Raw genomic sequence first — 17,221 nt, 5'->3', positions numbered from 1 at the left:
TTTATAAAATATTTTCTTAATTTAAATTAATAAAAAAAAATAAATGTAAAAAAAATTTTTTTTTTTCTTTTTTTTTAATTAGTATCTTAATATACATAAGTTGTTTTAATCAAAAATAAAAAGCATTTTTAAACGGAGCGTTATGTAAAAAAAGAAAAAATATACAAAAGTAAAACATGTACTATTAAAAAATCTTAGTGGTAAATAAAAGTTTTCTTTTCTTTTCTTTTCCTTACTTTTTTCTTCTTTCTTTTTCCTTTTTCCTTTTTCCTTTTTTTTTTTTTATTTGAAGTGAGAGATCTAATATATTTAAAAAAGATAAAAATATTTTCTTAAGTATAAATAAATATTCGAAATGATAAAAAAAAATACATAAGCAATATGAAATGAAAAAAAGAAAAAAAAACGAACAAAAAAAAAGAAAAAAAAAAGTATAATAATGGAATTGTACGAAGAGTTATATGGTTGTGATGACTTATTTAATGAAGAAATTACATGTAATCAAAAAAAATTTTGCGAAAAAAATGACTTAGTTGATAATGGAAATACTGAAAATGACAGCTATGTAAAAAATATAGATTTAGATATAAAAAATAATATAGAAAAAATATCTACGAAATATTTATTTTTATATATAAATAAATTTAAAGAAAAAAATATAAAAAATGAAAATAACTTGTATGTTTTAAATTTTTATGATATACATTTAAAAAATGATGATATCAATATATTAGAAACTAGTAAAAATATAATTGATTATTGCATAACAGAGATAATAAATAAAAGAAATAGAAGTAACAAGGAAAATGATATAAATGAGAATTGTGATAATTCTTTAAAAGAAGAGAATTTCAAAAGTTTTAATATGAATAAGTATTATTTATTTAAAATATATGAAATTATTTTAAAATATTTTCCATTTAGTTTTAAAATTTGGTACAGTTATCTGAAAGACAACATAGAAATGATAACAGATATATATTATGATAATAAAAGAGAATATAAAAGAATTAATTCAATATTTGATAAATGCCTTTTATATATGTATCATTTTAAATCTATATATATTATGTATATCCAATTTTTATTTATACAAAGAGATATTCAAAAAATAAGGGAAATATTTAACCGCTCTTTGCAGAATGTTTTTTTAAATCAGCAAGAAGATATTTGGTATTATCAATTAAAATATAATGAAAAAATTGAGAATAAATTAATTAATTATGAATATATTAAAAGATATGTAACAATTTATCCTGAACATATAATTTTGCTATTTAATCATTATGTTAAATATAAAATGTATAAGCATGCTTTGAGCACTTTTTTTTATATACTAAATTGCGAAGATACCTTAGAATTAGGAAATAAATCAAAGTATGATTTATATAAAGAAATTTTTAATTTAATTAGTACTACTAAAGTATTAAATAATGATGTTATAGAAATATTAAGAAAAAATTTAAATATTTTGAAAAATTATGAAAATATAACTTCTATATATATACTATTAGCTAATAATTATGTTTATGAAGGAAGATGGAATAAAGCAATGGATATATACGAAGAGGGAATATCTGAATGTTACACTGTAAATGATTTTTCTAATCTTTTTGAAAATTATATTGAAACGTTAAAAATATTAATAGATTTAAAAATAGATGAACAAGAAAAGAGAAAAAAGAAAGAAAGGAATGTGGAGAATGAGGAAGAAGATGAATATGAAGATGAAGAAAATGAAGATAAAGATGAAGATGAAGATGAAGAAAATGAAGATAAAGATGAAGATGAAGAAAATGAAGATGAAGAAAATGAAGATGAAGAAAATGAAGATGAAGAAAATGAAGATGAAAATGAAAATGATGGTAAGAAAATGCATATTTCTGCTTCATCAAATGATAAAGAATTACAAAAATCAAAAAAGATTGATGAAAATTTTGTGATTGATTTATATATAGAAAAAATAAATTATTTGCTTGATAAAAGAAAAATTTTTATAGCCGACATTAAGCTAAAGAATAATAAAAATAATGTATATATTTGGTTAAGTAAAATAGATGCTATAGAGGATAAGGATGAAAAAGTTGATTTATTTAATAAATGTTTAAAATATTTTGAAGATAATGATTATTCTGGAAAACTAAGTGATATATATATCAGTTATGCATATTTCCATTATAACAATAACAATTATGATGAATCAAAAAAAGTATTTCTCAGAGCAATAAAAGAAAAAAATTTTAAGAATTTAAATGAATTAGCTAGTATTTTTTGTTCTTGGATAGAACTAGAATTACTTCAAAAAAATTATAAAGAGGCATTAAATATAGCAAGATTATCTATTGATATTAGTAGAGATTCTTATGCAAAAGGTTTACAAAAAAAAAATGAACAAACATTAAATAATCTTAATGAAAAAATGTATACAAATTTTAATTTATTAAACTCTATCAAATTAGTATGTTTAATATTAGATATGGAAATAAATTTCGGTACTGTTGAAACATCTTTAAATATGTTTGATCTTTTATATCATTCTAAAAGCATTACTGTTAAAATGGTTTTATCTTTTTCTAATTATCTTTATGAACAAAAATATTTTAATGAATGTTTTAAAATTTATGAAAAAGCTATTTCTATTTTTCACTATCCATATATATATCCAATTTATGTTAATTATATTAATAAATATATTGAGAGGTACAAAGATAAAAATATTTCGTATGTACGTGAATTATTTAAGCAAGCTATTTATGGAATGGACAATAAGACTTATATACCTAAAGAATTTGCAAAATATATCTTTTTAATGTATGCAATATTTGAAGAGAATTATGGATTTCTAAAAAAATCCTTAAGTATTTATAAAGAAGCTATACCCTTTTTAGAAGAAAATGATAAAATTAAATTTTATAAGATATTTATTTCTAAGGTTAGCACATTTTTATGAAACATCTTGCATCAAACATTTTTTATTTTTAATTTTTTTTTTTTATATAAGTTAATGTTTTTTGAACATTTCCTTTTTTTTTTTTTTTTTTAGGTTTCTAAATCATATGGAATACACAAGGCTAGAGAAGCTTTTGAAGAAGCAATTCAAATACTAAAAGACGATGATGCTAGAGAAATATGTATGTTATATATTGATATGGAATATAAGTTAAATGAATATGAACGTGTCAGAGCTCTTTATATATATACAGCACAATTTACTAATCCTTTAGCACATTCAGATTTTTATCAAGTAAAAATATTTAGAATATTATTAATAATACTTATATTTATACTTATATTTATGAATTTATCTACTTATCTTATAGGCATGGAGAGAATTCGAAGCACTTCATGGAAATGAATACACATTTAGGGATATGATAAGAATCAAAAGAAGTGTATTAAACATTTTTTCGTAAGATTTTTATAAAAATTTGCTTTTTTTTTTTTTATTTAGTTTATTTTCTTTTAATTATTCTTTTTCATTATTAAATAATAGATCTTTGTTTTATATATATATTTTCTTTATCTTTTTTTTTCATTTAGTAATTCTTGTAATAATATTAAAGAGATAGAAAAAAACGAAAAATCTAGCATAAATGGAATAGAAAGTACAAAAAGAAAATTAAAAGAAATGATTGAAAATGAAGAACAGATTCAGAAAAAATTAAAAAATAAATAAAAATAAAATAACTTAAAGAATATTTAATAAAACATAATTAATACAATTAATAAGAATCCAAAAAAATAACTATGAAAGATAAAAATTTTAGTAATATATATATACATATATATTTAATTGAAGAAAATAATTAAAAAATTGTAGATAAAAAAGTAATTTTATAATAAGCTTAATCCGCCAGTTCTTTTTATTTATTTTTTTTTTTTTTAAACTTTATATAATTTTTAATATTTCACTATTATATATTTTAATGTTTTTTTAATAATTTTTAAAAAGAACCTTCTGCATTTGTTTTATATATTTTTTTAATTTTTACTAATTTTCGGTGCGTTAACTATTTAAAATAAAAAAAAGAGATAAATAAATAAAATAATGTAATAGCTGATTTAAATGGTATATAAATAGATAAAATATGCATATAATTTGATAAAAAGAAAACAAAAAGATTATTCACTATATTTTCTTTTTATTAATATTAATTTAAAAAAAAAAAAAAACATAAATTATTTTGTCTTAATAAAAATAATTAGAAATTATATTTTCAATTTCCATGAAAGTTTTTTTTTTTTATTTTTTCTATATTCAGAAATATCATATAAATATATATATAGAATCAAGTTAATAAAAATTACAGTGCAAACTTTAAGAGAAATAAAATATTTTTCATAATCGCATTAATAATATGCCCTTTTTTTTATTAAGTTAGTAAAGATAGAAAAAAAAATTGAAGATGAAAAAATGGAATATATATTTAAATTTTATAAACATAAGCACTTAATGCTTTTAAAAGATAAATTACAAACCATTGAAAAGTATATTGTATATTCATTAAATAATATTAATGAAAAAGAAGATATAGAAAATAAAAAAGAAGAGGAAAAAAAAAAAGAAAAACAATTAATTAACTACTCTTCTAATTTTTCTAAACAGATTTATTATGAAATAATAAATATAATACAATATTCATCTATATGTATCACCATTTTTGGAAAAAAAAAAGACAATGATGAAAAAGAAGAAAATATTCTAGGAATAACTTCACTTGACTACGAATTGTCTTTAAATAATGTTCATGATAATAAAAATAAAAATTTTGATTTATTAGAATTCTATTACTCACTGTCATTGCATATAAAAAGTTATAATATTTTATCAAACTTAAATTGTAGTAATACTTTAATAATAAATTTAATATTAAGTAAAAATGAAAAATATTATAACAGCTTGTTTTACTATCTATTTCATTCTTTTGAAGATTTAGTTTTCATTCTAATATTTTTAAAAGAAGACTGTAAATTAATAAATGAGAAATTTCAAAATGGATTAATAATAGATGTTAAAAACTTCTTAAATACTAAAATTCCATTTGAAAAAATTGTTTTATTAAATAAATATTCGTTTGTTAATAAAATTTCTTTGAGACCAACTTGTAGTAGTGATATATATGATTTACATGAATTGTTTAAGAAATATTCTCACAATAATTTAGAAGAAACTAATCAATACTTTATTTATGATATCATTGAGAAAAAAACAGACGATGATATATTAATTACAATTTTAAATAGTAAAAAAAAAATAATAGGATTCATATCCTTAAAAAAAAATATTGATATAAATATCTTAGTTAACTTATATAACTTAAAAGATTATAATTATTTAATCAAAAATGATTTTTTCGCTGATATATCCACATCACTAGTATGTATTTCATAATTTAAAAAAAAAAAAAATTACATAAATAAATTAACTAAAAATAAATTATATCCTTAATATTATTAATTTGTAGAAATCATATAAAAATGGAAACAAAAATTTGAATAAAAAAAAAAAAAAATATTTGTATATAGAATTTAAACAATTTATTTTAAAGAAAATAAAAATAGAATCATTAGATGATTTAGAAAAGAGATATGAAGTTAATAAGACAATTATTTATGAATATTTAAATGAGCGACTAATTGAAAATGTAGAAATATACGCTGATTATTTTATTAAGAGAAATTTAGATACCAAAATCATAATAAAAAATATTTATAATAAAGTATAAAAATATAATGAAAAAATTACATATGAACTGTTGCTAACTTATAAACATTTATAATTATACATATTTATTTAATAAAATACAAATGTGTTTTTTTTTTTTTTTTTTTTATTTAAACAGTTACAATATGATTATGAAAATTACAGAAAAAATTCAGATGCTGATAATATTAATTTTTTTCTTTTAAATAAATTAATCAATTTATATGCTAACATAAGTTATTCAGATGTACTATAATAATAATAATAATATAAATATAATAGTTGATTTAAAAATATTTTATCTAAATAAAAGAAAAAAAAAAAAATTATTTTACTACTTTATATTATGTGTTTTTTATTTTGAATTAGATTGTAAAAGTTAGTGAAAAATTCTATAATAATTTCGATAAAATTGAAAAATTATATTTTAATTTTAATAATGATAAAACATATAAAAAAATATATCAAAAGATAAAAAAAAAAAAAGAAGGAATAAAAAGTGATGATGGTTCCGAAAATAGTAATATAAAAAAAATATTGATATAATGGTGCAACAATAGATTTTAATTGTATTACTTATGATTTCTATTTAATTATATTTCTAATATTGTATATATAAATATTTATTTTTTTCTGTTCATTGTTATATACTTTTTTTGTTCTTAGAATTGATATTTTTTTCATAAAACTTATATATCTATATATTTTAGTTCTAAATATTGTTAGTTAATATACATTTAATTTTTATTATTCTATAGATAGTAGCAAAATAAATATTATAAAATTTAATCATGAAATCAGTGTTAAAAAAACTGAAAAGAATTTGAAGGAAGTTATAAATTTGTCTTATTATGATGTTTTCCTTTTATTACAAAATATTTATCCTGAGATTTTTAAAAAAGTAAAAATATAAAACATTTTAAGAGAAATAAGACAGTATTATATACATTTATATATTTATATATATATTTTTTTCTTATATTTTTTAGAATGAGATAATATTATTATTTTTGTTCCTTGATCTATATGAATTAATTATAATAGATGAAACAACGATATTTGATTGTGTTTCGTTTAAAGTATTTTAGAATATTTTAATTCTTTTTTTTTTTTTTCACTTTTATTTTTTTTTTTTCTTATCTATTACAGTTATTTCTAGATGAGCTAATAAATATAAAAAAAAATTATTTTATATGTAAATATAAGCACATTAATTGGTTAATTAATCTAAGAAATAGTGATAAAAATGCTTTTTCCTTAAATTTATTTATTTTAAACGATAAAGTAATTAAAAAGAATAAAAACTAGTAATATTTTTCTTTTTTTGATGATAATATGTTAAATCTTTAAAATTTTAGTTGTATATTAATTTAAAGCTATTTTATATATACTTGCACATAATTTATAAATTTTTTTTTTTTTCTTATTAATTTAAAATATATTAGTATTATAATCACTGCAAAGATATTTTATTAAGAATAGAAAAATATTACGATGAAGTTGACTACATTATCGCAACAAATAATGAAAGAGGAAATATACCTTTTATACTAAATTATTTTAATAGAGTTAAAAAAAAGAGAAAAGCAAACACATTAGAATCATTATATATATTAAATAAATACACTTTATTTCTCTCACCTTTAACTGACTATATGAAATTAAATGACATAGATGATGTTCAAAAATTATTAGAAAATATAAATCATAAAGAAAAATATAAAATTAATGAAATTATATTATCTCTTAAAGAATACTGTAAAAATAGAACTCAAAATAGTAACACACTTCAAACATCAAATAACCTGTTCTTAGGTCATAAGAAATAAAAAAAAAAAATTAATAATTAAAAATAAAGATAATTTTATATAATTTAATTAAAAATTTTTATTTTATTTTATATATTTATTTTTTTTTTTTCATAGAATTAGAATTTTATAATTTAATTAATTATTACATATTTGTTAGCAAATGTGGAGACAGGATAATTAATATAACATCAGGGTCTATTATAAATAATATTGATTTTTATTATAAATTGAAAATTTTTGATTTTAAAAATATTATTTTACAAAATAACAATGAGAATACGAAACACTTTCTCCTTTTCTTTTTCTCTTCTATAATTATTTTCAAATATTATGATAAAAAAATTATTCATAACATTTTAGTGTAAATTTAAACAATTATAAATAAATATATATATTATTATATATATATAATATATATTGATATATATATATATATATGTTTTTTCTTCAGTCTAACAAATTCTTGCTCTTGTCATATATCATTAAATGAGAATTTATATAGAGATGTTTACAATCACTTTAAATTTTTGAATAGAAAAGATAATAGCGTAAGCATATACAAAAAAGCAAGTATATATGAAGAAGAGTCAGACAATAATAAAATAGTTGAAAAAGAGAAAGAAAATAATACGAAATATTTAATATTAACTAAACAAATGTGCTTTAAAAAATGTATTAACATAGATAATAATATAGTATTTTGGGGAATAAATGATGTTTGCTTAAGTATACTTTATAAAATGTTAGTTAATAATGAATATTTTTTTAATAATATAATTTTAATAACATCATATAAAAATAAATATCTTCATGAAAAGAAAACAGAAGAAAATAATTCATTAAAATATTTTAGTCTTGAAAGTTCAATTATGTATGAAAAATTAAAAAATATAATGATAAAAGAAAGAATAAAAATAATTTATGATAATATTTATAACATTGATAGAGAAAATAAAAAAATTGAATTAAATAATAAAAATTTTATTTATTATGATTACTTATTCATATGCTTTGATAAAGAGGACATTACTACTTATTCCTTTAATTTAAATAGTTATGGGTTAGGAAAAAAAAAAAATTTTAATTTTGTGGAAAAAAATGAAGATAATGAATACAAAAACGAAAAATATGATTTTCTAGTTAAAGCTAAAGATTACGAAAAATATGAGAATAATGAAAATATTGACAGTTATTTTCACAAAAAAAAAAAAAAAAAAAAAATTAAAACAGAACCTAAAAATAATTCATCAAAGGAAGAAGAATCAAATACTTCTGTTAGTTGTAAATCCTATGAATCTGACACATATGAAAATAAAAAAACAAAAAAAAGTATATTATGTTCTGTTGATGATGCTTATAATAAGGATTATTACAAAGGAGAGCCAAAAAATAAAAAAGAAATGGAGAAGACGTATAAATATGAGAAACAAAATGGTAATTGTAAAATAAATTATGATAATAAGATAGAAGAAAAAAAAATAGAAGATACTAATATAGATATTCATGATTCATCAAGCTATACAACTTTATCATCCAGTTGTTTACCAACAACTGAAACAAGTGATATTGAAAATGTTTCATATGAAGAAAAAAAAAAAATTAACGAAATAAAAGATAATCAAAGTAGCAATAGTTCAGTTGTCCCAAGTCTTATTAAAAAGAAAAGAGAAAAAGAAAAAGAAAACATAACATATTTTCATAATGGAGACAAAAACTTATCTAATGAAAAGGATGGCAACATAAATGTGAATAGCATTAAGAAAATTTTATCAGATAAATATAGTGAAATAAATTCAAAAAGCAAAATCTTAAATAGAATTATTGATGGGGTTTTTAGCATTACTGATCCTTTTCTTGAAAAACATTTTGATAAAAACAGTAAATATATGAATATTGTAAAAAATTGTGTTAATTACATTATTCTTTATAGTAATAATGTTGATATTTTAAATATGGTAAATTTTTTTTTAAAAAATAATATTAAAACATATAAATTGATAATTATTTTTCCATATGCATGTAACAAATGTGATGAAAAATATATGAAGGAAAATATAAAAGAAAATATTTTTAATGATAGAACATATTATAAGAATAATGTTCATTTAAAAAATAATTATTTGTTTTTAGATAATAGTGAACAAAAAAAATTTTACCACAAGAATTTTATTTTTGATAATATTAAATATGTTTTAAAAAAAATATTTTATTTATTCCATCTTTTGAAAATTAGAATCATATACGGAAAAATAATAGCTATAAAAAAAAATAAGAAGAATCATTTAAAGTATATTGTTGTGCATTTATGTAAACATAAAAAAATAGACAAATCCATTTCTAAAACTTATAAATTTATATGTAAAAATTCCATCTTGATCCCATGTAGAATATTAATGTGTTCATACATATTTGATATTAATAACCATTTGCATTACATTCTTAATAAATCATCAATTGTTTATGATGAAAAAATTTATGTCAATGATAATTTTCAGGTTAACTCACCTATATAAAGATATTATTATATTTTAGATAAAATTAATATAAAAAAATTACATATACACTATCATTATATTCATAAAGAAATTGTTAAAAAGTTACTTTTAAAAAAGTTTTCTCAATGTGTACATATATATATATGTATTTTTTTTTTTTTTTTCCTTATTTTTGCAGACTAATGATAAATATATTTTTAGTGCAGGTGAATTGTGTTCTTTTTCTAATAAGTATAGAATTAGCAAACAAAATATTTTAAATCATGAATACTATAGCAATTATGAGGTAGGGAAATTAGTAAGCAAAAAAATTTTAAAAATAATTATTGATGAGTGCTGTTTATCTTATAATATTTTTAATTCAAAAAATGATAAAATGAAAAAAGTAGTAAAAACAAATGATGAATGGAATGTAAAAGAGGAAAAGGAAAAAAACTATAAGGATATAGAAAATGTTCATAATAGCATTGAACTTTATAAAAAGTTAAAAATATTTGAAATGCCTATAGTTTGTTTTAATTGCCTTCCATGTAATTTTTACTTCTATCATTTTCAAGCATCAGTTGGTGATTTATATAAATATTATGATTCATCAATAATGGAAAATAAAGATGATAAAAAAAAAAACCTTTCGGAAGAGATATATAATGTAGCATTTTGTACAGATACATTAAAAATAAGCATAAAAGAAGAAAAATATTTAAATGATTGTTTTAATGTTAAATATTTTGAAATTTCAAAAAATATTGATACTGAAGGTTATTATTGTAAAATTACTACTAATTCTTTTAATTTAATAAATTCTTTCACTTATTTAGGTATAAAAGAAAAAAAAAAAAAGATTACATAAAATTTTTATGTAAATATAATTTTATATATACATATTTTATGCATGTATGTTATAATAGGTTGTGATAAATTGAATTTCCATAATTTGCACAAACTTTGTAATATGTCGATAAATTATTTTTATGTAATTTTAAAAAATATAAAAAGTAACCCTCATTACGATATTTTAAATTTATTAAATGAAGAAAGAGAAAAATCTATTTTTCATTATAAGTAATGCAAAATATTTATCCTTACATACACGAAAAAAAAAAAAATATATATATATATCTTTTTCTATTATTTTTTTAAATATGCTTATAGGTTTCAAAGGTTTAAAGAAAAGTTAAAAAATAAATTCATCCAATTGCCTCAAATAAAAGAATCTGTAAATTTGTTACTAAAGGTAGTAAAATAAAAAAAAAACATTAAGTTTATAAAATTTAACATTTTCATATTTGTATAATTTTTTTTTCTTTTACATAGGATATAAAGGATGTAGACTCTTTTAAGAAGTATATAAAAGAAGAACTCTTTAATGATTCTGATAATTTTTTGACAAATACTATTAAGAAAAAAGTGGAAACTTATTTAGTTGAATATATAAAAGAAAATAACGAACTGTTAAATGCATATTACTTACCTAATTAAAAATATATATATATAAATTTATTTTTTTATGAATTTAAGTATTTCTTAATTTGTTAGAATATTATATATATATATCACTTTTTTTTTTATCAAGATAAATCAAATTATTTATTATATTGATATATTAGAAGAAATGTCGTTTTTTTATAACTACACAATGTGCATCGTACAAGTATAAAAAAAATATATTATTTTATATCAATTTCATAAATAAAAAAAAAAATTTAGTATATTTTAATTAAATATTTATTAAATTTTTATTTCGTTCTCAAGTAAGATAAATTTAAAATTGTAATTAATAAGATTCAGAATATAGTTTTATTCTTTTTTCTTTTCTTTTTTTTTGAGAACTTTATTGAAATTATTATTAAAAAAAAAAAAAAATTAATAATTTAAAAAATATATTAAATAAAAAGTAAATATTTTAAAATTATATATGCATATGAAAGAGAACATAAAAAAATGATTCCTTTTTGAGTTAAGAATTTCTTTTTTACCATAATAAATAATTACTTATATAAAATATATATATATATATATATACTCATTGATTATGATATTTGTTTTGCCATTTGAACTGCTTTTGACTTAACTTCGTCTAGGCCACCAACCATATAAAAAGCCATTTCTGGTAAATCATCACAATTACCTTTTAATAATTCAGAAAATCCACTAATTGTATCTTCTAATTCAACAAACCTTCCTGGTTTTCCAGTAAAAACTTCAGCTACAGCAAATGGCTGAGATAAAAATCTCTGAACTTTTCTGGCTCTAGCAACAGTTAGCTTATCTTGTTCTGATAATTCATCAATACCTAAAATTGCAATAATATCTTGAAGAGATTTATAATCTTGCAATATTTGTTGAACACTTCTTGCGACTTGATATTGTTCAGTACCAACAATATCAGGTGTTAACATACGAGATGTTGAATCTAAAGGATCCACAGCAGGATATATACCTAATTCTGCTATTGATCTTGATAAAACTGTTGTTGCATCTAAATGTGAAAACGTAGTTGCAGGAGCAGGATCTGTTAAATCATCTGCTGGCACATATACTGCCTGAACAGATGTAATTGATCCATTCTTAGTTGTTGTAATTCTCTCTTGCAATGCACCTAAATCAGTAGATAAAGTTGGTTGGTAACCAACAGCTGATGGAATACGACCTAATAAAGCAGATACCTCTGATCCTGCTTGAGTAAATCTATAAATATTATCAATAAATAATAACACATCTTGATTTTCTTCATCTCTAAAATATTCAGCAACAGTTAAACCTGTTAATGCAACTCTAGCACGAGCTCCAGGAGGTTCATTCATTTGTCCATATACTAGTGCAGCTTTAGAACCACTAAAATCAAATTCTTCATTTCCTATTTTTTTTTTTTTAATGACTCCTGTTGTTATCATTTCATGATATAAATCGTTTCCTTCTCTTGTTCTTTCTCCTACTCCAGCAAAAACAGAATAACCACCATGTTTTTTTGCAACATTATTAATTAATTCCATAATTAATACAGTTTTTCCTACTCCTGCTCCCCCAAAAAGACCAATTTTACCTCCTTTAGCATAGGGAGCTATTAGATCTACTACTTTGATTCCCGTTATTAAAAGTGCTGGTTCCGTACTTTGATCGGTAAATAATGGAGGATCTCTATGTATAGGTAAGGACTTCTTATTTTTAATGTTACCACATTCATCTATTGGTTCTCCTATAACATTCATAATTCTACCTAATGTTTCTTTTCCTACAGGTACACATATTGGCTTTCCACTATCTTTTACTTGCTGTCCTCTTACTAAACCATCTGTTGCATCCATAGCTATTGTTCTCACTACCTTATTACCTAAATGTTGAGCTACTTCCAAAATTAGTTTCTTGTTATCTATTTCTACTTCCAATGCATTTAAAATAGCTGGAGGAGTATCTTCAAATTCTACATCTACAACAGCTCCTATTACTTGAGATATTTTCCCTATTTTAATATTATTACTTACAACATTATTTTTATTTACTAAATTTGTATTTTTTTTCAAATTAGCATTTTCATTACTGCTAATATAACGATAGTTTATTTTGGAATTTTGGAAACTTGTTACCCTACCAAATTTTCTAAAATTCCAATTTTTTAACAATCTAAACCTATGCATTACTGTGATTGAATTTTTTTTTTTTCTTTTTTTTTATTATATTCTTAAATAAATATACTTTTTCTAGTATAATGATCAACAAGAATTAAACTAATCAATATTATAAATAGTATTTTTTATTAAAATACTCATCAAATAAAACTAATATAATATTCACGTAGAATTATATTTTTTTTTTTGTTAAAATTTTTATTAAATTATATTTATTTTGTAAACTTTTTTATTTTTTTTAAAAAAAAAAAATATATTTTTATTTTTTTGTAAAGAGCGTTTGGTTTGTTTCAAAATACTTTACTATTTTTAAAAAAAAAAACATTTTTTTTTTTTATAATATTTTTTATCCTTGATTTTTTTTTTATTAATATTTTCATTATGATATATCCATGATTCGATTTTTTTTTTTTTTTTTTTTTTTTTTTGATACTGTGTTAAAAAGGTGTTATAAAAAAAAAAAAAATTATAAATGTTAAAAATAAAATATATATAAATTATATATTTTTTAAGAATACTCTTTTTACTATTATTAATTATTTTCATATCTAAATTAGTTCATCTATTTTTTGAAAGAAATTATGAATTTACTGTATCCTTACATGCTTGTTAAATATTATGAAATTTTTATTAAAAATAAAAACAATTTTTGTTTCATACATAATTTTAAATTTTGTGTAAAAAAAAAAAAAAAAATAGGTAAAAATTTTTCAACGATACCAACTTTTTTATTAAGAATTTTTATCATTATTATTATTTTTTTTTATTTTGAAATTTTTAGAATAAATTGAAATTATAAAAAAAAAAAATTACTAACAAAAAAATATAAATATATTAAAATTCACTCGTAATAACTTTTCTATTTCTACGTTTGCATATGAAATATATACACATGCGAATTATGTGAAATAATAAGTACATGTATATATCTAATTTCGTAGAGAAATTATTCTAGATATATATATATATAAAATTATTTATATATTATTACATAAATAATTATATATAAAATTGTATAGATAAATAGAAATATAATTATTTCTTGTAAGTAATTAATTAGAAACAAAATTTATTGTATTTCCTTTTTTTTTTTTGCAATGATTTTAAGGTAATGGTAAGTGACTTGCCCATTCAACAACTTCACTTTTCAATTTTTCTATATCAGAATTGTTAACTAATCCTTTTTTAAAATCTACTAATTTTTTTCCATATATTTGTTGTAAATCTGCTGTTAATTTTATTGCTTTGATTAATATTTGTGCAATAAATTCCATATCTTTTTCTTTAGCTCCTCTTGTGGTTATTGCTGGAGTTCCTATACGAACTCCACTTGGTGAAACACAGTCCACATCACTAGGTATAGTGTTTTTATTTAAAGAAACATTAATAGCATTACATACTTCTTGTAGTTTAGACCCCGTTATATTATATCTTCTCAAATCAACTAAAATAAGATGATTATCAGTTCCATTTGTTACTATATCTACATTATTATCAATTAAATATTTAGATAAAGCTTTACTGTTCAATAAGACTTGTTTGGCATATTTTCTGAAAAAATCAGAATTCACTTCTTTTAATTGACAAGCAACAGCAGCTATTTTATTATTATGAGGTCCTCCTTGGAAACTTGGAAATACAGCACTGTTAATTTTTTCATCAATACCAGGATTTCTTTTTTTATTAAAGAAAATAAGTGCACTTCTAGGTCCTCTTAATGTTTTATGTGTAGTTGTTGTGACAACATCAGCGTATTCAAAGGGATTATTTAATAATTTACATGCAACAAAGGATGAAATATGAGAAATATCTGCAAGTAAGTATGCATCTACTTCATCACATATATCTCGGAATTTTTTATAATCTATATCTCTAGGGTAACTCGTATATCCACATATAATAACCTTTGGGCGAAACTCTAAAGCAATTTTACGAATAGAATCATAATCAAGATATCCTTCACTGTTACACTTATATAATCTTGACTCAAATAAGTCTGATGTAATAGAAACTTTTTTCTTTTCATTAAAAAACCCATGAGTTAAATGACCACCAGAGCATAAATGCATCCCTAAAATTTTTCCTTTTAATCCAACTAAACCGTACAGTGCCTGAACATTGGCTGCTGAACCTGAAAGTGCCTGAACATTAACACCCCATTCGTTTTCACTTATATTATAAGCTTCTAAAGCTCTCTTATAACATAGTTCCTCTATTTTGTCAATATAATCATTACCTCCGTAGTATCTCTTACGAGGATATCCTTCTGAGTATTTGTTACTCACACGATGCCCTAAGCATTCACGCACTGCTTTATTAATAAAATTCTAAAAAAAGAAAGTAAAGAAATAACTTTAGTTTGTATTTCATATATATATATATATATATATATATATATATATATTTGTACATTATCTTTACCTCTTATATTACCTCTGATGCAATCAAATTTATAGTTTCCTTTTGTCTTTTTTGTTCGTCTTCCAATATATCGAATAGCTCTTTGTCAATAATTTCCAAGGAATCACCATTAAACTAAGTGCAAAATAAAAATGTTAATTTTTTATGTAATGATATACTTTAATTATAGCATATACTTAAAAAAAATTATAATACATTTATATTTTTCTTTTTTTGAAAGTAAATAAATTTTAATTTATGTAATATTTTACTTTAATTACTTATATGCTTACATATTGCATAAAATTTGTATTAATTTATAAAAATATTTTTTTTTTTTTAATTAATTTTAAAAATTATGTCATTTTATAAATATTACCATTTTCCTTAAAAATCAATTCAAAAGGAATACAATGTTTTTTTCTTGTTCTCTTAAAATTATTATATATATATATATGAGAAAAAAGTATTTATATAAAATTTTATAAGAAATACATATAGGATATTTTTATAAAAAAAATTAGTTAAAATAATGTTTAAAATTTCTTAATACATCTAAAATTTTATTTAAAAATGTTAGTTTTAATTTTATTATTCATGTAAATAAAAATTAAACATAAATTTCATATTTGTATTAAAAATAAAAAATTTGTGAATTATCTAATTTTTTAATAAAATAAAATTTAAATTTAGAGCACTTTTATCCGTTTCTTAAAATATATTATAGGAAAGTCTTACGCACTTTTAAAAAAGACCATATAGTTTTGGTGCAAAATTTAGTGCGTATCTATTTTTCTATATTTTCTTTATTTCAGAAATAATAATTTTACTAGAACAAAAAAATATATTTTCTCAATTCATTCTTTGGATTGTTAAAATATTCACATAATTTTAAATAAAAATAGGCATACAAAAAAAAAAAAAAAAAAAAAATGGAAATAATATAAAATATGATATAATAAAAATATATAAAAAAAAAAATTAATATTATTGAAGTTTTGTTTTTGGACTGATAAGCATTAATCAAGTTATTAATAATGAATAAATAGAAAATAATGTTTAATGATAAAAAAAAAAAAATATATACATTTATTTATGTATGAAAGAATCCTGAACATATATATGAACTTTCCTATATAAATTAATTTCTAATGTTCTATAATTTTTTAGTCTTAAGTTTCTCAA

At 19.3% G+C, this 17,221-nt stretch overlaps 4 protein-coding genes across 4 annotated transcripts; 2 read left to right on the top strand and 2 right to left on the bottom strand.

Annotated features, from left to right (window-relative positions):
* Positions 1-439: 439 nt before the first annotated feature.
* Positions 440-3,676, top strand: XAB2 (pre-mRNA-splicing factor SYF1, putative; the record flags this gene model as incomplete). The annotated part of the gene is made up of 4 exons (XM_028679609.1): positions 440-2,932; positions 3,044-3,244; positions 3,321-3,409; positions 3,541-3,676. 4 exons carry the CDS (start codon positions 440-442, stop codon positions 3,674-3,676), a joined length of 2,919 nt encoding a protein of 972 aa, XP_028535306.1.
* Positions 3,677-4,414: 738 nt separating this feature from the next.
* Positions 4,415-11,489, top strand: PRELSG_1451900 (conserved Plasmodium protein, unknown function; the record flags this gene model as incomplete). The annotated part of the gene is made up of 14 exons (XM_028679608.1): positions 4,415-5,377; positions 5,466-5,720; positions 5,844-5,951; positions 6,074-6,224; positions 6,463-6,605; positions 6,694-6,783; positions 6,854-6,988; positions 7,150-7,519; positions 7,630-7,876; positions 7,967-10,010; positions 10,189-10,828; positions 10,919-11,072; positions 11,163-11,244; positions 11,325-11,489. The coding sequence occupies 14 exons, from the start codon at positions 4,415-4,417 to the stop codon at positions 11,487-11,489; spliced, it is 5,547 nt and encodes a 1,848-aa protein (XP_028535305.1).
* A 551-nt stretch (positions 11,490-12,040) lies between these two features.
* On the bottom strand, positions 12,041-13,645 carry PRELSG_1451800 (ATP synthase subunit beta, mitochondrial, putative; the record flags this gene model as incomplete). The annotated part of the gene is made up of 1 exon (XM_028679607.1): positions 12,041-13,645. One exon carries the CDS (start codon positions 13,643-13,645, stop codon positions 12,041-12,043), a length of 1,605 nt encoding a protein of 534 aa, XP_028535304.1.
* A 1,094-nt stretch (positions 13,646-14,739) lies between these two features.
* Positions 14,740-16,418, bottom strand: SHMT (serine hydroxymethyltransferase, putative; the record flags this gene model as incomplete). The annotated part of the gene is made up of 3 exons (XM_028679606.1): positions 14,740-15,963; positions 16,070-16,171; positions 16,416-16,418. The coding sequence occupies 3 exons, from the start codon at positions 16,416-16,418 to the stop codon at positions 14,740-14,742; spliced, it is 1,329 nt and encodes a 442-aa protein (XP_028535303.1).
* Positions 16,419-17,221: the final 803 nt, after the last annotated feature.

Source organism: Plasmodium relictum (assembly GCF_900005765.1).
Source record: "Plasmodium relictum strain SGS1 genome assembly, chromosome: 14".
NCBI lineage: Eukaryota > Apicomplexa > Aconoidasida > Haemosporida > Plasmodiidae > Plasmodium > Plasmodium relictum.
Note: the sequence above shows the minus strand (reverse complement) of the source record. Positions and strands in the feature narration are given on the sequence as shown.